Below are 22,635 nucleotides of genomic sequence, written 5' to 3' on the forward strand. Positions count from 1 at the left end.
TATCCCAGTCTGGGAGGGTCGTTGGGGGACAGGTATTAATGGTCCCATTTGGGGTCCCCACATAGGGCGGGGGCGTGTTTAATGGGGGGGGGGGGGCCTTCCCGGATGCCTGGGTCCCCCCTGCCCCCCTCCCCCCCCCCCCCCCCCGCAGTCCCCCCCCCCACTGCCTGGGTCCTTCCAAGGCTCAGCCTGGAAAATTCCTCTGTCCCCTTGATTTGACCTTGAAATGCAGCCGGGGGGGGACACGACACCCAGGCATCTGGGGGGGGGACAACCAGGCATCTGGGGACCACACACAACCCCCCCCCCCAAAGGGACCCATCACCCACCCCCCCAAAAAAAGGGACCCAGGCATTGGGGGGGGGGGGGCACCATCTGGCTGGGATTAGGGGGGATCAGGGGGGATTTGTCCCCCCCTCCGGTGCGATGTGGGTCATGGGGGGGGGGAGTGGGGTGTCTGGGTGGGTAATTAAGGGGAGGTAATTAGAGGGATGTTAATTTGGGGTGGGTATAGGGGGTTTAATTAAGGGGGGGTGTTACTGGGGGGGGTGTGTTAATTTGGGGTGTTCATGAAGGTGTGAATTCGAGGGGGGGAGCAATTTGGGGGACTATGGAGGTTAATTAAAGCTTTGTTCATTGGGAGGTATTAATTTGGGGTGGCGATGGGTGTGTGTATATATATATATAGTATCGGGGGTCTTAATTAGGAGTTCTTAATTGGGGGGTGTATATTGGGGGTGTTAATTATGGGCTCTTAATTGGGGGGTGCTATTTGGAGACAGTTGGTATTTATTGGGGGGACTGTAAATTGGGGGGGCTGTTAATTGGGGGTGTTAATTGGGGGGTCTCACTTTGGGGCTGTTAATTTAGGGGTGGTTAATTGAGATTCTGTATTAGCAGGCTGTTAATTGAGGGTGTAAATTGGGGGGTTGTTATTAAGAGCTTTAATTTGGGGGTCTCTATTAGAGGTAGTAATTGGGGGTTGTTAATTGGGGGCCTCAGGGGCTTTAAATTGAGAGGTGTTAATTAGAGGATCTCTATTAGGGGCTGTTAACTGGGAGATTGTTAATTGGGGGGTCTATTGGAGGATCTTAATGGGGGGCTTAATGGGGGGCTTTTAATTAGAACCTCTTAATTGAGGGGTATCAAGCAGATGTTAATTGGGGGGGGTCTATTGGGGGGTCTTTAAATGAGTGCATCGGGGAAGTTACAGGGGAGCATTAATTAGTGGGCTTTTTAATTGGGACATGTTAATTGGGGGCTCTTAATTAGGGGGGTAAATTAGGGAGGGGGATTTGGGGTGTTAATTGGGGGGGTCCTTAGCTGGGGTCTGTCAGCTGGGGGAAGGACTGGAGGTATTTGGGGCAAATTGGGGGGATTTTGGTGTCTCTCCCCCCCCGCCACCCCCCCAGTGATGTCAGTGGTGTGGCTCCGCCCCCTGCCCCCCCATCCTGCATCATGAATGAGGCCACTGGGCTCGGACGCCTGGGTCCCTTCTGCCAAGGCTGGGGGGGGGGCACAGTGGAAGAGACCCAGGCGTCCGGGCACCCTGCCCTGGCATCTCCTTCCTAACGAGCTGGTCAGGCTCATTAGCAGCCCTACCCCCCACCCGTGGCCTAATTACCACCCCCCAAGAGGACCCAGGCATCCAGGGCCACCCCAGAGGACCCAGGCATCCACCCCTCCCGCCCCCAAGGGGACCCAGGAACAAAGAATCCACAGAAACAGGTATTTCCACCAAAAACCAAAGGTTTAATACTGAGGGGATGGTCTTCCCCCCCCGCCCCAGATTATCGCCTCCCGTGGACCCAAAAACCACTCAATTCTCCACCAAAAAGAGGGGGGCACCCTGCTGGGGTGGGGGGAGGACTCAGCACGGGGGGGGGGGGCGGGGGGCGTGTTAGTAGGGGGAGCAGGAGGGGCTTCAGCATGGCTTCCAAGATAGCCGCCTTTAGAATAGCGGTGCAAAATGGCTGCCAAGGACAGAGGGGCCAAGAGGGCTGCAGGGCTGATTGGAGTAGGGACCAAGATGGCTGCTGACCCCACCACAGCTCTAGGTTGCCCAAGGAATGTAAGATGGCAGGTCAAGATGGCCGCCAGCCCCTTCTACAGGCAGCGGGATTCAAGACGGCGGGCCAAGATGGCCGCCAGCCCCTTCTGCAGGCAGCGGGATTCAAGATGGCGGGCCAAGATGGCCGCCAGCCCCTTCTACAGGCAACGTGATTCAAGATGGCGAGCCAAGATGGCTGCCAGCCCCTTCTACAGGCAGCAGGATTCAAGATGGCCACCAGGTTGTCTTGGCAACAGCATAAGTCAAGATGGCCACCAGGCCTGGTTACCATTGCGTACCATTACCGCCATCTTGTGCTGTGGGTGTGGCAGCGGCAGCCATCTTGGCCGGCTCAGCCAACAGCAGCCTTGCTCTGCCATCACATTGGCGGCCATCTTGGCCTTCAATTACACAATGGCGGCCATCTTGGCCTGCTCAGCCAATGGCAGCCTTGCTCTGCCACGGTATTGGTGGCCATCTTGGCCCTTATCTACACAGTCAGCGGTGGCCATCTTGATCGCAACTGACACTCAGCAGCAGCCACTGCACTGCCTCGTCTGGTGGCCATCTTGCCCTTGAGTTACACAACCAATGGCAGCCATCTTGATCTCAACCAACGCGCGACAGCAGCCACCATGTTCCTTAGGATGGCGGCCATCTTGCTCGCGATCTACACTCCCAATGGCAGCCATCTTGGCAGGCTGGTGGCCATCTTGAACCCGCCAACACTCAACAGCAGCCGCCATGATACGTACAGAACCCATGGCAGCCATTATGATACCAATCAGCACAGCAGCCATCGTGCTCTTGACCTATACAACCAATGGCAGCCATCTCGGTGGGCCGGCAGCCATCTTAAACCCAACCAATGCTCAACAGCAGCCACCTTGCCGCGTGGCACAGCAGCCATCTTACTCTTGACCTATAGAACTGATAGCAGCCATCCTGGCAGCCATCTTGATCCCAACCACTGCTCAACAACAGCCACCCTGTTGCAGGGCAGCCATCTTGCTCCTTAGCCACACAACCAACAGCGGCCATCTTGCTTGCAATCTATACAACCAATGGCAGCCATCTTGATCCCAACCACTGCTCAACAACAGCCACCTTGTTGCAGGGCAGCCATCTTGCTTGTGATCTATACAACCGATGGCAGCCATCTTGATCCCAACCACTGCTCAACAACAGCCACCCTGTTGCAGGGCAGCCATCTTGCTCCTTATCCACGCAACCAACAGCAGCCATCTTGACAGGCAGCCTGGCGGCCATCTTGGCCTCCCCCTACATCACCCAACCTACCTACAAAACCCCCAAAAAAAACACCTAAAAAACCCCTACCCAGCCGCCACCAAAGCGAGCCCCAAATCGGCATTCCTATGCAAAGGACAGGCAAATCTGGGGGCAAAACGCGGGCATTTGGGGGGAGAGGGAAGGGAGGAGAGAAGCCAAGGCCCTACTGCACAGTTTAATATATATATAATATAAAAAATATCTATGTACATTTATTATTCTTATATTAGGAGCATCTGGAGGGTCGGGGAGGGGGGGGATTAGACCCGACTCAAGGGGTGAAGGTGGCGGGGGGGAGGGAATTGGGGGGCTACGGGGGAGGGGTTGGGGGCTCAGGGGAGGTCAGTCGCGATTGATACGGAGGCGGAAGGCGACGCGGCCAGCGAACTTGTCGCGTTCGTCGTCGGTGCGGAGGCCGGCGGCATTGAGCCGGCACTCGATGTGGTGCTCCATGTTGGCGGTGGCGTTGGTGAACTGCACCGCCACCACCGGCTGCGTGTAGTTCACCTGCGGTGAAAGGGACCTAGGTGTCCGGGGAGCGGGGGGGACTCAGGCGCACTCCCCCCCCCCCCCCCAGGAGTGACCCTCCCATCTGGACACTCCCCACCCACCCTAAGGGACCCAGGCATCCAGGAGACCCCCAACCCACTCCTTAAGAGGACACGTTCATCCTAGACCCCCCCACACACTTCCCAGGGGACCCAGGCATCCAGGGACCCCCCCACCCACCCCCCCCGGGCGGGACCCAGGCACTGGGCTCACATGGACTCTCTTGCCGTAGTAGGGGAAGTACATGAGATCGATGGAGCCATTGGGGGGGAAGAGCTGGAGGGGGCCCAGGAGGGCGGCGTCTTCCTCCCGCTGGAGGGGGGGACAGACATGGATGTTCCCACCTGTCCCCTATTGGGGGGGTTGACTCCCACCTACCCCCCCCAAATACTCCCTTATATACCCTCCCATACCCCCTTACATATCCCTCCCCTCCAAGGACCCCCCCCTTAACTACCCCCCCAAAGACCTCCCCTCCCCAGATACCCCCTGGGACCCTCCTACCCCCCCAGAACCCCCCGTGTCCCCAGTTACCCCTTCAGGACCCGCCCTTAAATGCCCCCTCCCAAAAGACACTCCCCCCTTTCCCAAATACCCTCTCCAGCCCCTCACCCCCATACCCCCCCCCAAATCTGCCCCCAGGGACCCCTCCCAACATCCCCCCCAAAATCCCCTCTAGGACCCCCCCCAAATACAACCCCAGGGACCTCCCCCAACACCCCCAAATCCCCCCTTGGTGCCCCCCAATGCCCCCCAACCCCCCCCCAGACCCCCATGCCACACACTCCCATCCACCCCAGTACCCCCAGTTTGGCCCAATGCCCCCCCCCCCCCCTAGTCCCCTTACACTGGCAGCTGTCTGTCCCTGCGCCCCGCGGCCAGAGAAAGAGAGAACGTCAATGGCACGGGGGGGGACACGGGACGGGGACAGTGGGGACATGGCGTGGAGACAGTGGGGACGTGGCATGGGGACATTGGAGACAGCAGGGACACAGGTTAGGGACAGTGGGGACATGGCGTGGGGACATTGGGGACAGCAATGTTGTGTGATGGGGACAGCAGGGACATGGCGTGGGGATGTTTGGGACAGCAGGGACATGGGACAGGAGCACTAGGGATGTGGCGTGGGGACATTGGGGACACAAGACAGGGACACTGGGGACAGCAGGGACATTGGGGACAGCAATGTTGCATGATAGGGACAGTAGGGACATGGCATGGGGACATTGGGGACAGCAGGGTCACAGGTTGGGAACAGTGGGGACATGGCATGGAGACATTGCAGAGACATGGGGTGGGGACATTGGGGATGGGGGACAGAAGACAGGGACATTGGGGACATGGCATGGGGACACTGGGGACAGCAAGGACCTGGGACGAGGACAGCAGGGACATTAGGGACAGCAGTGACACAGCATGGGGACACAGAGGATATGGGATGGGGACAACCTGGGGACAGTGGAGACACGGCATGGGGACAGCAGGGGACGTGGCACACAGACAGTGGGGACAGCTGGGACATAGCAGGGGACACAGGATGGGGACATCAGGAGACACAGTGAGGCTGGGGACACGGTGAGTTTTGGGGACACCCAGCAGGGACTGGGGGGGACCCAGCAGGATTTTGGGGGTGAAATCAGCAGATTTGGGGACTCCTAGAAGGATTTGGTGGGTGAATTTAACCTATTTTGGGGCACCTGGCAAGATTTTGGGGTGAAGCTACCAGATTTGGGGGCATTCAGTGGGATTTGCGGTATTTTGGGGCACCCAGCAGGAATTTGGGGTGGGTTTTGTCACCAAGCAGGGCTTTGGGGTGAATCCAGCAGATTTTGGGGCATGTAGCAGGATTTTGGGGTGAAACCAGCAGATTTTGGAGCACCTAGAAGGATTTTGGGTGAATCTAGCACATTTGGGGATAAAACCAGCAGGTTTTGGGGGTGAAACTAGCCTTTTTTGCAGCACCCAGCAGGATTTGGGGTGAAACTAGCAGATTTTGGGGCACCCAGCAGCATTTGGGGGTGATTTTAACCTAATTTGGGACATGCAGCAAGGTTTTGGGGTGAAACCAGCACATTTTGGGGTATCCAGCAGGATTTGGGGTGTTTTCTGGCACCCAGTGGGATTCTGGGGTGAATCTAGCAGATTTTGGGGCATCTAGCAGGATTTTGGGGGTGAATCTATTTTCGGACATCCAGCAGGATTTTGGGGTGAAACTAGCAGATTTTGGGGCGCCCAGCAGCATTTTGGGGTGAATCTAGCCTATTTTGGGGCACCCAGCAAGATTTTGGGGTAAAACTAGCAGGTTTGGGGGATGCTACAGGGGGGCACCCCCCCTTACCAGGTCACCCTTCACTCGGGGCCGCTGGGGAAAGACAAGAGAGAGTGAGGGGGGACATTGAGGACATTTGGGGACACTGATGTGATGGGGGGGGCATTGGGGGACACACCCAAGATGACATGGGGGGACACAGATGGGGCACAAGGGGTGACATGGGGACACAGATGACACCAGGGGGACAAAGGGGGACACTATAGGTGACATGGGAACAGATGGGGGACACTGGTGGTGACAAAGGGGGACACTGGGGACATACTGGAGGAGACATGGAGATATATGGGGGGACACAGGAACACTAGAGGTGACACAGGGGACATGTGGGGACACTGGAAGGACATGGGGACACGGGGGGACACTGGAGGTGACATGGAGACATATGGGGTGAGATGGGATGAGACACTGGAGGTGACAGGGGACACAGGGGGGACACTGGAGGTGTCATGGGGGGACCTGGGGACACTGGGATGACCCAGGGACACATGGGAGACACGGGAGGTGACACAGGGGACACACGGGGAAGTACAGGGGGACAGGGACAATACAGGTGACACTGGGGACACTGGAGGTGACATGAGGGCACACTGGGGAGACACTGGAGGTGACATGGGGGAAATGGGGAACACTGGAGACACTGGAGGTGACACATGGGGAACACTGGAGGTGACACGGGGGGTGACACTGGTGTCACCTTTGCGGCACAGATCACATTGATGCTCTTGTTCTTCCCCGGGAAGAAGTTGATGACCTGCGGGAGGCAAAGGGTTAACGGGGCCTCCCAGTGCTTCCAGTACAGCCCAGTACAGCACAAAGCAAGGCCCTGCAGTAAGCAACACACCGGGGGCCTCCAGTGCTCCCAGTGCCTCCCAGTCCAATGCAATGCACTCCAGTGCTATGGAGTGCAATGCCGCAGGCACTGTCCCAGTGCTCCCAGTGCCTCCCAGTGCCATTCAATGCATTGCCAAGCACCACAATACAGTGCTGCAGACACTGTCCCAGTGTTCCCAGTGACTCCCAGTGCCATTCAATGCATTGCCAAGCACCACAATGCAATGCTGCAGGCACTGTCCCAGTGCTCCCAGTGCTCCCAGTGCCATTCAATGCATTGCCAAGCACCACAATGCAATGCTGCAGGCACTGTCCCAGTGCTCCCAGTCCCCCCAGTCCCATGCAATGCACTCCAGTGCTATGCAATGCAATGCCGCAGGCACTGTCCCCAGTGCTCCCAGTGCCTCCCAGTGATTCCCAGTGCCTCCCAGTCCAATGCAATGCACTCCAGCGCTATGCAATGCAATGCCACAGGCACCGTCCCAGTGCTCCCAGTGCCTCCCAGTGCCCCCAGCTCACCCGGTTGACCTTGAGGAGGACGCAGGGCTGGCCGACGCCGTAGCCGTAGTCGTCAGCGGGCGCCAGCCCGGCGCAGGGTCCCAGCAGGGAGCGGTTGAAGCGACAGGCGCGTTTGGGGTAGTTGGGGACGCTGTCGTCCGGCTGCTCGTTGTAGCGGCCGGGGACGCAGGCGGCGTTGCGGGCGGCCTGCACGCTGTCGTTGTACGCTGCGCCCAGCACCCGCTCGCACCGGCACCGGCACCAGTGCCCCCCAGTGCCCGCCCAGTACTGACTAGAGCCTGCCCAATGCCTCCTGATGTCAGCCAGGGGCTTCCCAGTATGGATTTGGGCCCTCCCAGTGCTGCCCAGTGCCTCCCAGTATGGATTTGGGCCCTCCCAGTGCTGCCCAGTGCCTCCCAGTATGGACTCAGGCCCCCCCTGTCTCTCCCAGTATGGACTAGGGTGACCCCAGTGCTGTCCAGTACCTCCCAGTAAGGACTAGGACCATCCTAGTATGGACCATGGTCATCCCAGTGCCTCCCACTACAGACAAGGGCCCTCCCAGTACAACCCAGTCCATTCCAGTGCCACCTCAGTCTGTCCCAGCACCTTCTGGTCCCCTCCCAGGTCCCTCCCAGTTTGCCCCAGTCCCCTCCCAGTACACTCACGCTCGAGGAACTGGTGCAGGGCGCGGACGTAGTGACTCCAGGTCTGGCTCTTGGTGACGTTGAAGGTGACATCCAGCCCCTCCGTGCGCGGGCGGATCATCATCCCTGCGCACGAGGACACGCCTCGCACGAGGACGCGCCTTGCAAACCCCGTGCATGCTGCTTGCACGGGGGCCGCGTGCCTCGCACGAGGGCTTGTGCGCCTCGTGCACACCACTCCCACCCCCCCATGCTTCGCATGCTCCTTGCACACCTATCACACAAGCAGGCAGCGTGCAAAAGGAGCACCCTGGGAACGCAACAGGCTCGCACGAGTCTCGCGCATGCCTGGCATGAGGAGCACACAAGGAGAGATGGGCTGTGCACGAGGACCGCGCATCGCACAGCCCCCCCTTGCACGAGGATTATACTGGGCTTGCACACCTCACACGTGACAGCCATGCAATGCACAACAGCTGTGCAACACGCAACAGGGGGCCCTCGTGCAAGCCCCCGTGCAAGGGGGTGTTAGGGGCAAGGGAAGCCACCCGTTACACACCCTCCCCTGTGCAATGCCCCCCAGTGCAAGGTTCCACGTAAGGACCCTCGTGCAAGCCCTTGTGAACCCTCGTGCGAGGGCCATACTGGGGGCAGTGAGGCTGCCCATTGCACAACCACCCCCCTCCAACACTCCCCACCACGAGGCCCCATTTGAGGTCCCTCGTGCAAAGCGTCCCTCGTGCAAACCCTCGTGCAAGGGGCCAGTGCACACTGGGGATGATGAGGTCGCCCATCACACCCCCTCCCCCTTTCATCACCCCCCATTACCAGTCCCCACCCGAGGTCCCTCATGCGAGGGATCCCTCGCACAAACCCTCGTGCGAGGGCCCCCCTCCGTGCGCACCGGGGGTGGCGAGCCGGTCCTGGTACTTGGGGACGTGGGGGTCGACGCTCTGCAGCATCACCCACATGGTGAGAGCAAAGAGCCCGGCCAGGAACCCATAGAAGATCAGGTAGAAGAGCAGGATCAGGCCTGGGGGGGGTAAAATAGGGGGTAAATACCCCCCCAAGTGCCCCCTTGGGGGTAAATACTCCCATGGGGTCAAAGACACCCCCCCCCCCAGGGTTAAACAACCCCAAAATTGTCCCTAACCCCAAAATAAGGCCCTTTAGAAGAGTGGGATGAGGCCCTGGGGGTAAAATAGGGGGTAAAAACCCCCCCAAGTGCCCCCTCCCCGGGGCAAATACCCCCCCTGGAGTCAGATACCCTCCCCCAAATGCCCCTCCTTGGGGTTAAACACACCCCAAAATTGTCCATCACCCCCAAAATAAACACCTTTAAAGAGCAGGATCAGGCGGGGCGGGTAAAATCAGGGGGTAATTATCCCCCTATGTGCCCCCTCAACACAAATACCCCCCCAAAACTGCCCCGATGACATCAAATACCCCCTAAAACTGCCCTGAAGCCTTTAAATGCCACCCCAAATCTGTCCCCAGAGCCCCCCAAAAGTGCCTCAATAACATCAAATACCCCCCAAAGTGCCCCCAGAGCCCCAAAGACCCCCCAAATTTCACCAATAACATCAAATGACCCCCAAACTGCTCCCAGAACAAGGAATACTCACCCAAACTGCCCCGATAACATCAAACAGCCCCCAAAATGCCCGTTGAGCCCCAAATCCCCCCAAAGCTACCCCAATGACATCAAATAGCCCCCCCAAAACTGCCCTCAAGCCTCTAAATGCCCCCCAAACTGCCCCCAGAGCCCCAAATACCTCCCCAAACTGCTTCAATATCATCAAATACCCCCCAAAGTGCCCTGAACACCTGCAAATACCCCCCAAAACTGCCCCTTGAGCCCTAAGGATCCCCCAAAACTGCACTGATGACATCAAATGCCCCCCTCAAATTGCTCTGAAACACCAAGTACCCCCCAAATACCCATAAAATTGCCCCAATGACATCAAATAACCCCCAAAACTGCCCTCAACACCTCAAATACCCCCAAAAGTGCTCCGATGACATCAAATACCCCCCAAACTGCCCTGAACCCTCTAAATACCCCCAAAACTGCCACAGAGCCCCCCAAATACCCAAGAAATTGCCCCAATGACACCAAATACCCTGAAAAATTGCCCTGTACACTTCAAATACCCCCCCAAACTGCCCCGAGCCCTAGAGACCCCCCAAAAGTGCTCCAATGACATCAAATACCCCCCAAACTCCCCTGACGCCCCCAATCTGCTCTCAGAGCCCCCAAATACCCATGAAATTGCCCCAATAATATCAAATAACCCCCCAAACCACCCCCAGAAGCACAAACACCCCCAAAACGCCCCCACAAACTCCACATGTCCCTCCCCAAAATTGCACTGACACCCTCCCCAAAATACCCTCCAAACCAACCCTGAGCCCCCCCAAACCGTCCCCTGGATCCCCCAAACCCACCCCCTGCATCAGTCCCCAAATCCCCTCCATTACCCCCAATATCAGACTCACTCCTGCCTCCCCCCCCCCCCGCAACCTTCCGGACACCCCCAAATGCCCCCCGACATCCCTTCTGCACCCCTCAAGTGCCCCCACTGCACTCCAAATGCCCGCGGACCCCCCCAAATTCCCCCCAGACCCCTAAGCCCCCCCCAACCCCTAAATCCCCTTCAGAGCCATCTGTCCCTGCAAAGGCGGGGGTGTCCCTGGGCCATGGGGGTCCCCATCTGTCTGTCTGCAAATTGGGGGGGTCCCTGGACATGGGTGGGGGGTGTCCATCTGGTCATCTCCCCCCCCGGGGGGGGTCCCCGTCGCTCCCATCCCCCAACTCCGACCATGACCTACTTTTGTAGCCACAGCGCGACAGATGGGGGGGGCACAACCCACCCCCTGCCCCCCCCAAACGGCCCCCCTTGGGACCCCAATCTGCCCCCCCCCAATTACAGCCTCGTTTGGGGGGGCCTGTAGGCCCATCTCCCCTTGCACCCCCAAAAGGGGGGGCTCTCTATGCAGCCCCCTTTCATTGCACCCATATGGGGTCCTTGTGTAAATATCTCTCCCCCCCAAAAAACCAGCCTTAAAAGTGGGGATCCCCCAATTGCAACCCAATGAGGGGGGGTCCCTATGCAACACCCCCCCACAAGTTGCACACATACGGGGGGGTCGAAGCAAATGTCCTTTCTTGGGGAGGTTGTCTCTAGGCAGCCCCCCCCAATTGCATCCATATGGGGGGGTCCCTATGTAATCCCCCCGCATTGCACCCATATGTGGGGGCCTAATATAACCCCCTCCCATTGCACTCATATGGGGGGGTCCCTATACAACTCCCTCCTGTTGCACCCCGGGGGGCCACATGTATATATAGTGGACTATATATAGTCCCCTCCCGCTGCACCCGTACTGGGGGTTAGCTATGCAACCCCCCCCCCCACTGCACCCAAACGGGGCGTCCTTATGGACCCCCCCCAATTGCATCTGGGGGGGGTCCCTATGCAACCTCATCATAACGCATCCATATTGGGGGCCCCTATGTAAGCCCCCCCCCAATTGCATCTGTATGCGGGGGTCCCTATGCAACTCACCCTCCTGTTGCACCCATATGGGGGGGTCCCCTATGCAACCCCCCCATCTCCACTGAACCCATACAGGGCGTCCCCATGCAACCCCTTCCCTTTGCACCTCTATGGGGGGGGGGGGGTGTCCCAATACCCCCCCAGTTGCACCCATATGGGGGGCACCCTCAGTTACATGCTATTGCGGGGTCCCCCCAAGTGCACCCCTATAGAGGGACTACTCTGCAACCTCCCACCGCACCCCAGGGATGCTTCCCCCCATTTTACCCCCCCAAACTGGGGGTGGGGGGGATGTTCCCAGCAACCCCCCCCTTTGCCCCCAGACTTACCCCAACTGGTGCCTGTTCTGCCCAGGAACTGGCGGCTCCGCGGGTCCCACACGAAGGCCCGCCACTCGGCCAACCTCTGCCCGCAGCTTCGCTTTTCCTTGTCCCGAGCCATGTGGGGGGCTCCGCCGCGATCCCCCCCCCCCGGCCCCCGCTACTCCTCCGGTGTCGCTCCCGGTATCGCTCCGCTCCGCCCGCGCCGGGACTCGAACCCGCGACTCCCCGCTGCCACCGCCTTATCGCCTTATATAGACTCGGAGCTCCGCCCCCCGGCAGCTCGCCACGCCCCCTAAAAGCCGCCGCGCCACGCCCCTTATGCTAATAGCGCCTTCTAAAGCCGCCGCACCACGCCCCCCGCGTCTTGCCACGCCCCCCAGGCGAACAGAACATTCTGAATTCCCCTCGCCCCGCCGCTATGCTAATGAGGGGGCGGAGCGTCCCGCAGCTATTCCCACCGTCCCCCATTGAGAGATTTGGGGACAGGGGGTTTGAGGGGGGGCTCTTAAAGGACTGACGCAGGGAGGGGCGCCCAGAGCAACGTGGGCAGGGGGGAGCTGGAAGGATACTGGGGGATATTGGGAATATTGGGGGGGGTAACTGGGAGCACTGGGGGAGGAATGTGGAGACTTGCGGGGTAACTGGGAGCCCTCGAGGGGGGTTACTGGGAGCCTTGGGGATAACTGGGAACTCGGGGGGGGGGTAACTAGGAGTGCTGGGATATTGCTGGGGGCGGGGGGGTTACTGGGAGTTTTGGGGGGCGTGTTACTGGGGGCACTGGGGAGCTTTACTGGGAGCACTAGGGGGTTCCTGGGGTATAAGTGGGAGCCCTGAAGGGTAACTGGCAGCACGGAGGGGGTTACTGGGAAGCGCTGGGAGGTTACTGGGAAGCACTGGGGGGCGGTTACTGGGAGCACTGGGGATGGGAACTGGGTGCTCTCCGACCACCCGGGTTTCTCTCTCCTCGCCTGATTATTAATGAAGGGGCGTGGCCAAAGAGGGGGCGTGGCCTAGAAGGGAAGGTCACCCGGGGTCAAGGATGTGGGGAGAAGGCCCCCCCTCCCCGGGCGTCCGAGCGCTATGGCCCCCCCCCCGAGGAATGCAGCCGCCCCTGCCCCGCTCCCAGTTCCCCCAGTCCCAGGCTGGTCAGACTGGTCCAGCCAGACTGGGAAATATCACTGCCAGCCCCCACCCAGGAGTTGAGGGGGGGGGGGACGATAACCGGCTGCCCGGGTCCCTCCTGAGACACCCCCCCCCCCAAGGGAGGGGGGGGCACCCAGGCGTCCGGGGGGGACACAGGGCCCCGGCGTGCCCGGCCGAGCGCTCCCAGCTCCCCGGTAACGGCTCGTCCCCGCCGGGCAGCGGCAGCCAACACCCCCCCGGCCCCCCCGGGGACAGAGGGGGGGCCGGATGCCGTCCCCCCCGGGAAATTGGGGAGGGGGGGGACTCCCGGGTCCCTTGGAGTCCGTGGTGGGGGGTGTCGTCCCCCCCATGGTAAATTGGGGAGGAGGGGGGGGACTCCCGGCTGCCTGGGTCCCTTGGGGTCAATGGTGGGGGGGTTGGGGTGAGGGGGGGGGTCGTGTCCCCCGTCCCCCCCCTCCGGTCCCGACCGCCCCCGGGGGATTTGGTTAATCCCCGGGCGGGGCTAATCCCACCCCGGGGCCACCGGGAACCGCTGCGGGCAAAGGGGAGCTGCGCAGGTGAGGCTGGACGGTGGGGGGGTCCCGGGCTGGGGGGTCCCAGGGGTGGGAGGGTACTGGGGGGGGGGTCCCGAGGTGGGGGGTCCCAGGGGTGGGAGGGTACTGGGGGGGGGGGGGTCCCGAGGGGGGGGGTCCCAGGGGTGAGGGGGGTACTGGGGCCTGGGGGCCCTGGGGGTGGGGGGTCCCGATGCCTGGGTCCTCGGGGGGGGTCAAGGGGTGAGGGGTCTCCTGGACATCTGGGTGCCCTGGGAGTCGGTGGGGGGTCCTGACACCTGGGTCCCCTCGGTGGGGGGTCCCTGACACCTGAGTCTCCTGGGGGTGGGGGTCCCCTGATGCCTGGGTCCCCTGGGGTGGGGGGTTCCTGATGCCTGGATCCCCTGGGGGTGGGGGGTCCCTGATGCCTGGGTCCCCTTGGGGGGGGGGGTCCTCGATGCCTGGGTCCCCTGGGGGGGGTCCTGACACCTGGGTCCCCTTGTGGGGGGGGATCCCGACACCTGGGTCCCCTTGTGGGGGGGGGTCCCGACACCTGGGTCCCCTGGGGGGGGTCTCCTGGGTGCCTGGGTCCCTCTCCTCCCATGCTCCTCCCCCTCCCACCCCCTCCTTCCCAGCATCCTTTGCTGCAAAGTACAGTGGGAGCCGCCACATTGGGGGGGGGGGTGTCTCCCAGAATCCTTTGCAGCAGCACGGTCCTCAGCCTGGGGGAGATGGACCACCCTTCCCATCATGCCCTATGGGCCCAGTGCATTGTGGGATATGGGGGGGGGCTCTTGTGCGAGGGGCCGTGAAAGCGGCTTAGGCACGAGCACCGCTGAGCTGCTTACCCGCTAATTATAGCGCGCCGGCCCTTTAAGAGCTGTGACCTTGCCCGGGGCGGGGTTAATCCCCGGGGGGGGGGCAGATCCCCATCCTCGTGCTTCGCACGAGGGCTCAGCTCTCAACCTCCCCAGTCTCCCGTGCGTCACACGAGGGCTCGCTCCCACCCCACAGACCCCCCCCCGTGTGTGTCGCACGAGGACTCCCCCCACCCCCCTTCCCCCTCAACCCCCCCCGTGCGTCGCACGAGGGCTCACCCCCCCCCGCTCCCCACAGCCATGGACATCGGCGGCCTGGAGACGGTGGTGGCCAATTCGGCCTACGTGTCGGCCCGCGGCGGTCCGGGAGCGTCGGGACGGGACCGCCGGCAACGCGCCCGCCTCCGCCTGCCCCACATCACCCAGTGCGAGGCCCTGCGCGCCCGCTTGGGCGGGGGGCACCCGCCCGGCGGCACCCACGGGGCTCAAGGTGGCGGCGGCGGCGGAGCGCAAAATGGCGGCGGAGGGGCACAAAATGGCGTCGCGGCCGGGGGCGGCGGTGCCGGGGAGGACACTTCCTTCCGGTGGCAGTGCGTGGAGCAGCCAATCGGGAAGTTGCTGTTCCAGCGGTTCCTGGAAGGGGCGCCGGGATTGGCCGCGGCGGGGGCGCTGTGGGCGGAGCTGGAGGCCTACGAGCGGTGCGAGGAGGCGGAGCGAAGCGGGGCGGCCGCCGCCCTGAGGAAGCGCTTCTTCACCCCGGGCGGGGCCCAGCACTGCAGCTTCCTCAGCGCCGCCGCCACCGCCACGCCCACAGGTGAGGCTCCGCCCACAGCGGCGGCCATGACAGTGATGGCGGCCATGACACCACCAATGGTGGCCATGAGACCTTCAGCAGTGGCCATGACACCTCCGGTGGAGGCCATGACACCTCCAGCGGAGGCCATGATAGTGATGGTGGAGGCCGTAATAGCGATGGCAGCCATGAAACCTCCAGCAGTGGCTGTGAGACTTCCAATGGTGGCCATGACACCTCCAGTGGAGGCCATGATAGTGATGGTGGAGGCCGTAATAGTGATGCCAACCATGACACCACCAATGGTGGCCATGAGACCTTCAGCGGTGGCCATGACACCTCCGGTGGAGGCCATGATAGTGATGGCGGCTGTGAGACCCCCCCCAGTGGTGGCCATGAGACCTCCAGTGGAGGCCATGATACTGACTGTGGCCATGAGACCTCCAGCGGTGGCCATGATACCTCCAGTGGAGGCCATGAGACCTCTGGTGGTGCCCATGATAGTGACAGTGGCCATGAGGCCGCCAGTGGTGGCCATGATAGTGATGGTGGCAATGAGACCTCCAATGGTGGCCATGAGACCTCCAGTGGAGGCCATGATAATGATGGCAGCCATGACACCTCCAAAAACAGCCATGACACCTCTAATGGCAGCCATGACATCTCCAGCAGTGGCCATGATAGTGATGGCAGCCATGATACCTCCAACAGTGGCCATGACACCTCTAATGGAGGCCATGACACCTCTAATGGAAGCCATGACACCTCTAGCGGTGGCCATGGTAGTGACGGCAGCCATGATACCTCCACTGGAGGCCATGATACTGACAATGGAAGCCATGATACCTCCAGTGGAGGCCATGATACCTCCAATGCTGGCCAAGATAGTGAGGGTGGCCACGGCAGCCCCAGTGGTGGCCATGATACTTCCAATAGTGGCCATGACACTTCCAACAGAGGTCATGATACCCCAGTGGAGGCCATGATACTGCCAACGAAGTTCATGATATCCCCAATGGTGGTCTTAACACCCCTGTTGGTAGCCATGATGCCCCTGTTGGTAGCCATGACAGTGATGACCACCATGACACCTCCATTGGCAGCCATGACACCCCAAAAGCTGCCCGTGATACCCCAACAGCTGTCTTGACACCCCTATCGGTGGCCATGACACCCCAAATAGTGGCCATGATGCCCCTGTTGGTGGCCATGACAGTGATGACCACCATGACACCTCCATTGGCGGCCATGACACCCCCAAAGTTGGCCATGATACCCCCAATGGTGGTCTCAACACCACTCTTAGCAGCCATGATGCCCCTGTTCGTGGCCGTGACACTCCCAATGGTGTCCATTATAGTGTTGGCGGCCATGACACCCCCGAGAGCAACCATACTGCCTCCTGATGGGTGCTACAACATCCCCCCAGGAGCGGCCATGCCACCTTCTCCCCCTACAGGCACCACCACCTCCGCTGAGGACTTTGGGCAAGCGCGACGGGAGTTGCTGGCCCACCTGGAGGCGGTGGCCTGGACCCCGTACCGAGCGTCACCGGAGTTTGGGCGCTTCGTGCAGTTCAAGTGGCTGGAGGGGCAGGCGGTGAGCGCCGAAGCCTTTGTCGACTTCAGGGTGCTGGGTAAGGGGGGCTTCGGTGAGGTCTGCGCCTGCCAGCGCCGCACCACCGGCAAGATGTACGCCAACAAGCGCCTCAACAAGAAGCGTCTCAAGAAGCGCCAGGGCTACGAGGTGGGGAGCCCCGTGGGACATAGAGTGGGGGGTGATGGCCGTCTGTCCCCTCAGCCATCCCTCTGTCCCCTCACCTGTTCCTCTGTCTACCCCTCTGTCCCCTCCACCTCCCCTCATCCCTCTTTTCCTTCTTTTTTTCCCCCCTTTTTGGCCTCTATGTTCCTTCCTGCCTCCTTTGGCATCTTCCTGATTATCTCTGCCTGTCCGTATTTTGGCATGTGCTTGATGTGTGCATGGGGCACGCAGGTGGGGAAGGTGCTTTAGACCATCCAAGGATGCTAAGAGATCCACAGCCCATGGGGACACACGTGTGCTTGGCTTGTGCTTGGCGTGTACCTTCATGTGTGCTTGGCATGCGCTTGGCATGTGCAGGTGAACAACATGCTTTAGGCCACCCCGTTTCAGGCGGGCTCCCGCAGCCAAGAGGGACATGTGTGTGCGTAGCATGGAGTGCACAGTCTGGGTGTGCTTGGCGTGTGCCACCCATATGTGTTTGGCATGTGGCACGTCTCCTTGGCATGTGCTTGGTGTGCACCACCCACATATCCTTGGCAAGTGCCACCTGCATGTCCTTGGCATGTGCCACCCGTGTTTCCCTTGGTGTGTGCCACCTGCATGTCCTTGGTGTGTCTTTGGCCGTGGGCTGGACCGTCGCAAGCTGCGTGCCCTTGGCGTGTGCTTGGCATGTGTAGGCGGCACTGGTGGAAAAGCGGATCCTGGCGCGGGTGCACAGTCGCTTCATCGTCTCGCTGGCCTGCGCCTTCCAGACCAAGACCGACCTCTGCCTCGTCATGACAATCATGAACGGCGGCGACCTGCGGTAAGCGTGTGCTTGGCATGTGCCACGCATGTTGCTGCTAGAGACGCCTACCATGTCTGGCATGTCCTTAGCATGTGCCATATGCATGCAATGAGGACAAGGGCAACCCTGGGTTCTCCATACCATGTCCCCCGGTGCTGGTGTGTCCTTAGTATGTCCTTAGCATGTGGAGGTACCACACATGTAATGTGGATGAGATCAACCCTAGTTCCCCAAGCCGTGTCCCCAGCATGTCCCCAAGTGCTGGCGTGTGCTTGACGTGTGCTTACCGTGTTCTTGGCATGTCAGGTACCACGTGTACAACGTGGACGAGGACAACCCCGGGTTCCCCGAGCCACGGGCTGTGTTTTACACCGCCCAGATCCTGCTGGGGCTGGAGCACCTGCACCAGCACCGCATCGTCTACCGTGACCTCAAGCCCGAGAACGTCCTCCTCGATGATGCCGGTGACGTTGAGACGGGGTGGGGGGGATGGGACGCTGGGGATATTGGGGCATGTGGGGACATCGGGGACATTGGGGGATATGGGGACATTAGGGGATGGGGGGCATGGGGAGGTGGGGGACATCAGGGACTTCAGGGACATTGGGGTTGAGGGGACATCAGGGACATTAGGGGATGTGGGGACATTGGGGGAACATGGGGGACATTGGGGATGTTGGTGGACATGGGGACATTGGGGGATGTGGTGCAGGCAGGGGACTGGGAGGGTTCCTGGGGGTGTTACTGGTGATACTGGTGCAGGCAGGGGGACTGGCATGGGTTCCTGGGGAGGTGTTACTGGTGGTTACTGGTGGTTACTGCTGTGGGCAGGCCATGTTCGTCTGTCCGACATGGGTTTGGCCGTGGAGCTCAAGGAGGGACAGAACAAAACCCGCGGATACGCTGGGACCCCAGGTAGGGGACACGGGGGGACATGGGAGAGTCAAGAGACATGGGGACATGGGGGGGGACCCTGGGTATGGGGGGGACATGGACCTTGGAGACCAGGAGGGACACAGGAGGTGGCACAGAGACATGGGGGGACATGGGGACCCCACGTATGGGGGGGGGGGGGGTGGGACACATGGGGAGGGAGGGGGACATTGGGTGGCAGGAGGGTGTGGGTCCCTCATCCCTGCTCCTCTCCTGGATGCCTGGGTCCCCCCTGGTCGCCTGGGTCCCCCCTGGTCCTCTGGGACCCCCCCCCCGGACACCTGGGTCCCCTGGACGCCTGGGTCCCGCAGGGTTCATGGCACCGGAGGTGCTGCGGGACGAGGAGTACGACTGGGCCGTCGACTACTTCACGCTGGGGGTGACCCTCTACGAGATGCTGGAGGCCAAGGGACCCTTCCGCAGGCGGGGGGAGAAGGTGCCCAGTAATTCCCAATAATCCCAGGAATCCCCAGGAACTCCCCATGTAACACCCCAGTGCTTCCAGTAACTCCCAGAACCCCTCAGGAACCACCAGAACCCTCCAGAATTCCCCAGGTAACATCCCAGAGCTTTCAGGAACCCCCAGGACCCCCAGGAACCCCCCAGGACCCACCAGAAACTTCCTAAGTAACATCCCAGGGCTACCAGTAGCCCTCAGAACCCCTCAGGAACCACCAGAAATCCTCAAAGACCACCAGGAACCCCACAAGTAACATCCCAGGGCTTCCAGGAACACCCAGAACCCCCCAGGACCCCCAGGACCCACCAGAAACTCCCTAAGTAACATCCCAGGGCTACCAGTAGCCCCCCAAACCTCTCAAGGACCACCAGAACCCCTCAAGGACCATCAGAAACTCCCCAGGTAACATCCCAGAGCTTCCAGGAACCTCCAGGACCCCCCCAGGAACCTCCTAGAAACCACCAGGAACTCCCTAAAACTCCCCAAGTAACATCCCAGGGCTTCCAGTAGCCCTCGGAACCCCTCAAGGAACGCCAGGAACCTCCAGAAACTCCCCAAGTAACATCCCAGGGCTACCAGGAACCCTCAAGAACCCCCAGGACCACCTAGAACCACCCAGGACCCCCCCCATCCCCACAGGTGGAGAACAAGGAGGTGACACGGCGCATCCTACACGACCCCGTCAGCTACTCAGACCGGTTCAGCGCGGCGGCACGGGCCGCCTGTGAGGGTCTGCTGGCCAAGGACTCCAGCGCCCGCCTCGGCTTCCGGGACAACGACTGCTCCCAACTCAAGGCGCACCCCCTCTTCGCCGCCATCAACTGGGGGCGCCTCGAGGCAGGTAACCCCCACGGGGACAAAACAGGGGGTCAGTGGGTGGGGGGGGGTGTGGGAATGGGGTGCTGGTGGGCATTGGGTGGTCAAGAAATGAGTCCCAATGGTCGTTGGGTGTCTAGAAGTGGGACCTACAATGGGCGTTGGGTGCTTCAAAAATGAGTCTTCAATGGGCGTTGGGTGTTCATGGAAGAGGGTCCCAATGGGTGTTGGGTGCTCCAGCAATGGGGTCTACGATGGGTGTTGGGAGTCCTAGAAATGGGTCCCAATGGTCATTTGGTGTCTAGAAATGGGGTCTACAATGGGTGTTGGGTGCTTCAAAAATAGGTCTCCAGTGGACATCAGGTGCTCATGGAAGTGGGTCCCAATGGATGTTGGGTGCTCCAGCAATGGGGTCTTCAATGACTGTGGGGTCTCCCAGAACTGGCTCCCAACTGGTGTTGGGTGCTCAAGAAATGGGGAATACAATGGGCACTGGATGTCCCAGCAATGGGTCTCCAATGGGCATTGGGTGCCCAAGAATTAGGTCCCAAGGGGTGTTGGGTGCTCATGGAAATGGGTCTCCGTTGAGCGTTGGGTGCCCCAGAATCGGGGTGCCCAGTGGATGCTGGGTGTCCAACGATGGCATCTCCAACGGGCGTTGGGTGCTCATGGAATTGGGTCCCAATGGGTGTTGGGTGTCCGACAACAGGGTCTGCGATGACCTTTGGGTGCTCCAGAAATGGGTCCCTGGGATTATGGGGGGAACCTGAGGTGATGGGGGGGCTACTGGGGGGAACCGGGGGGGTACCAAGAATTATTGGGGGGGTACCAGGAATTACTGGGGTGGGTACCAGGAATTATGGGATAGCCATCAAGTGATACTGGGGAGGGGGCTTCTCCCACTTCATTGCACACCCCCTCCCTCCCAGGTCTGGTGCCCCCCCCTTTCGTCCCGGACCCCCGTCGGGTGTACGCCAAGGATCTGGGGGACGTGGGGGCCTTCTCCTCGGTGCGGGGGGTGGAGTTGGACGAGGGGGACGCGGCGTTGTTTGACACCTTCGCCTCGGGGACCGTCCCCATCCCCTGGCAGGAGGAGCTGATCGAGACGGGGGTCTTCGAGGAATTGAATATTTGGGGACCCCCTGGGACCTTACCCCCCGATTTGGATCCGGCTAGTGCGCCTGGGGGGGGGGTACGGTCCGGTACTTGCTGTTTGCTGTGATGGGGTGGAGGGGCACCCCAAATTTGGGGGGGGATAAAAGTGGGGGTACACTACCTTGGGGTATGGGGGGGGCTCAAACGTTGTGGGGTCCTCCCCCTGGGGTATGGGGCGGGCTCAAAAGTGGAGACCCCCGTAGAGTATATGGAATGGGGGGGGATCAAAAGTGGGGGTTCCCCACCTTAGGGTACAGGAGGGGGCTCAAAAGTGGGGGTTCCCTCCCTTGGGTTATCTGGAATGGGGGACCCCAAAAGTGGGAGTCCCCCACTTTGGGGTATGGGGGGCTAAAATTGGGGGTCCCCTCTCTGGGGTATCTGGACTGGGGGGGACCCCTGTGTTGGCCCCCCAAATGGGGCAGCCCAAAAGTGGGGTTCCCCCCCACCTTGGGGTATCCAGAAGAGGGGTTCAAATGTTGGGGAGGGGTCCCTCCCATGAGGTATGGGGGACTCTAGAATTGGGGGTGTCCCCCCCCCAGGGTATATGGAATGGGGGGGCCCTGTGGGGTATCTGGAAGGAGGGGACCCCCAAAATGAGGCAGTCCAAAATGGGGGTCCCCTCTGGGGCATTAGGTATGGGGGTCGTGTCCCCCATGGGGTATAGAGGGGGCCCAAAAGTGGGGGTGTCCCCCCTGGGTACCTGGACTGGGGGGGCAAAAGTGGAGTACCCCCTGGGGAATCCCTAGGCTGCACCCCCAAATAGGGGACCCCCAAACTGCCCCCCCCGGGGGTAGCCCTGTACTGAACCCCCCAAAATTGAGGCCACCCCTCAGGAACACCCCAAAACCCTATGACCTCCCCCCAAATCCCCCTCCCCCTGGGAAGGGGAGACAGCCCAAAAGTTGGGGGGGGCCCTGGGGACACCCCAAAACACGAGCTCTCCCCCCCCAGTTGAAGGACTCCCCCCACCTCAGACCTCAGGGCCCCCCCCTCAGCTCGGTGCCACCCTGGGGAGGGGGACACCCCAGTCCGCCCCCCAAATGACCCTTCCCTGGGGTGGGGGTCCCCCAAAACTCACCTCATGCCCCCTCCCCCCATGACTCAGGGAGACCCTTTGCCCCCCCCCAAAAAAGGGGGCCCCCCCCTCCATTCTGTGGGGACCCAGGTGTCCCCACCCCCCCCTCCCCGGTGTACAATAAACTGTGGTTGTTGCTGCTCCGTGTGGGCGGTTTGGTTTTGGGGACACCCCCCCGTGTCACCCCCAGTGTGTTGTCCCCCCCATCTCCATGGTGCCGCCATCCCCCAGTGTCCCCAAGGCCACCCTGTGCCCCCCTCCATGTCCCCCGTGACCCCGCACCC

The 22,635-nt window shown here is 61.0% G+C and overlaps 2 protein-coding genes and 1 long non-coding RNA gene across 6 annotated transcripts; 2 read left to right on the forward strand and 1 right to left on the reverse strand.

Annotated features, from left to right (window-relative positions):
• The first annotated feature begins 2,150 nt into the window (after window positions 1-2,150).
• Window positions 2,151-3,383, forward strand: LOC138688486 (uncharacterized). Its single transcript, XR_011327364.1, has 2 exons — window positions 2,151-2,291; window positions 2,330-3,383. It is a non-coding gene; the product is annotated as an uncharacterized lncRNA (long non-coding RNA).
• Window positions 3,384-3,504: 121 nt separating this feature from the next.
• Window positions 3,505-12,317, reverse strand: ATP1B2 (ATPase Na+/K+ transporting subunit beta 2). Of its 4 annotated transcripts, XM_069799756.1 has the most exons (9): window positions 12,087-12,317; window positions 9,102-9,230; window positions 8,219-8,323; window positions 7,572-7,777; window positions 6,916-6,972; window positions 6,228-6,251; window positions 4,737-4,754; window positions 4,103-4,201; window positions 3,505-3,847 (listed from the first exon to the last, which is right to left on the reverse strand). In XM_069799756.1, exons 1-9 carry the CDS (start codon window positions 12,196-12,198, stop codon window positions 3,683-3,685), a joined length of 915 nt encoding a protein of 304 aa, XP_069655857.1. In that variant the 5' UTR covers window positions 12,199-12,317; the 3' UTR covers window positions 3,505-3,682. The 4 variants fall into 4 exon arrangements, with proteins under 4 accessions (XP_069655857.1, XP_069655859.1, XP_069655858.1 ...); XM_069799758.1 differs by lacking the exon at window positions 6,228-6,251 and having other exon boundaries at window positions 12,087-12,316; XM_069799757.1 differs by lacking the exon at window positions 4,737-4,754 and having other exon boundaries at window positions 12,087-12,316.
• Window positions 12,318-13,639: 1,322 nt separating this feature from the next.
• GRK1 (G protein-coupled receptor kinase 1) lies at window positions 13,640-21,385 on the forward strand. Its single transcript, XM_069799760.1, has 9 exons — window positions 13,640-13,780; window positions 14,870-15,385; window positions 16,824-17,110; window positions 17,803-17,930; window positions 18,219-18,376; window positions 18,744-18,827; window positions 19,157-19,281; window positions 19,945-20,146; window positions 21,051-21,385. Exons 2-9 carry the CDS (start codon window positions 14,872-14,874, stop codon window positions 21,341-21,343), a joined length of 1,791 nt encoding a protein of 596 aa, XP_069655861.1. The 5' UTR covers window positions 13,640-13,780; window positions 14,870-14,871; the 3' UTR covers window positions 21,344-21,385.
• The last annotated feature ends 1,250 nt before the right edge of the window (window positions 21,386-22,635 follow it).

This window comes from Haliaeetus albicilla, chromosome 13, assembly GCF_947461875.1.
Source record: "Haliaeetus albicilla chromosome 13, bHalAlb1.1, whole genome shotgun sequence".
In the NCBI taxonomy this organism is placed as follows: domain Eukaryota; kingdom Metazoa; phylum Chordata; class Aves; order Accipitriformes; family Accipitridae; genus Haliaeetus; species Haliaeetus albicilla.

Coding starts and splice junctions, on each gene's coding strand:
- ATP1B2 (XM_069799756.1), bottom strand. CDS start 12,198: ATGGCTCGGGACAAGGAAAAGCGAAGCTGCGGGCAGAGGTTGGCCGAG. Junction 6,252..6,915: donor ATGTGATCTGTGCCGCAAAG/GTGACACCAGTG, acceptor GTCTTTCCCCAG/CGGCCCCGAGTGAAGGGTGA. Junction 3,848..4,102: donor ACTACGGCAAGAGAGTCCAT/GTGAGCCCAGTG, acceptor CTTTCACCGCAG/GTGAACTACACGCAGCCGGT.
- GRK1 (XM_069799760.1), top strand. CDS start 14,872: ATGGACATCGGCGGCCTGGAGACGGTGGTGGCCAATTCGGCCTACGTG. Junction 15,386..16,823: donor CGCCACCGCCACGCCCACAG/GTGAGGCTCCGC, acceptor CTCCCCCTACAG/GCACCACCACCTCCGCTGAG. Junction 18,377..18,743: donor CGTCCTCCTCGATGATGCCG/GTGACGTTGAGA, acceptor TGCTGTGGGCAG/GCCATGTTCGTCTGTCCGAC.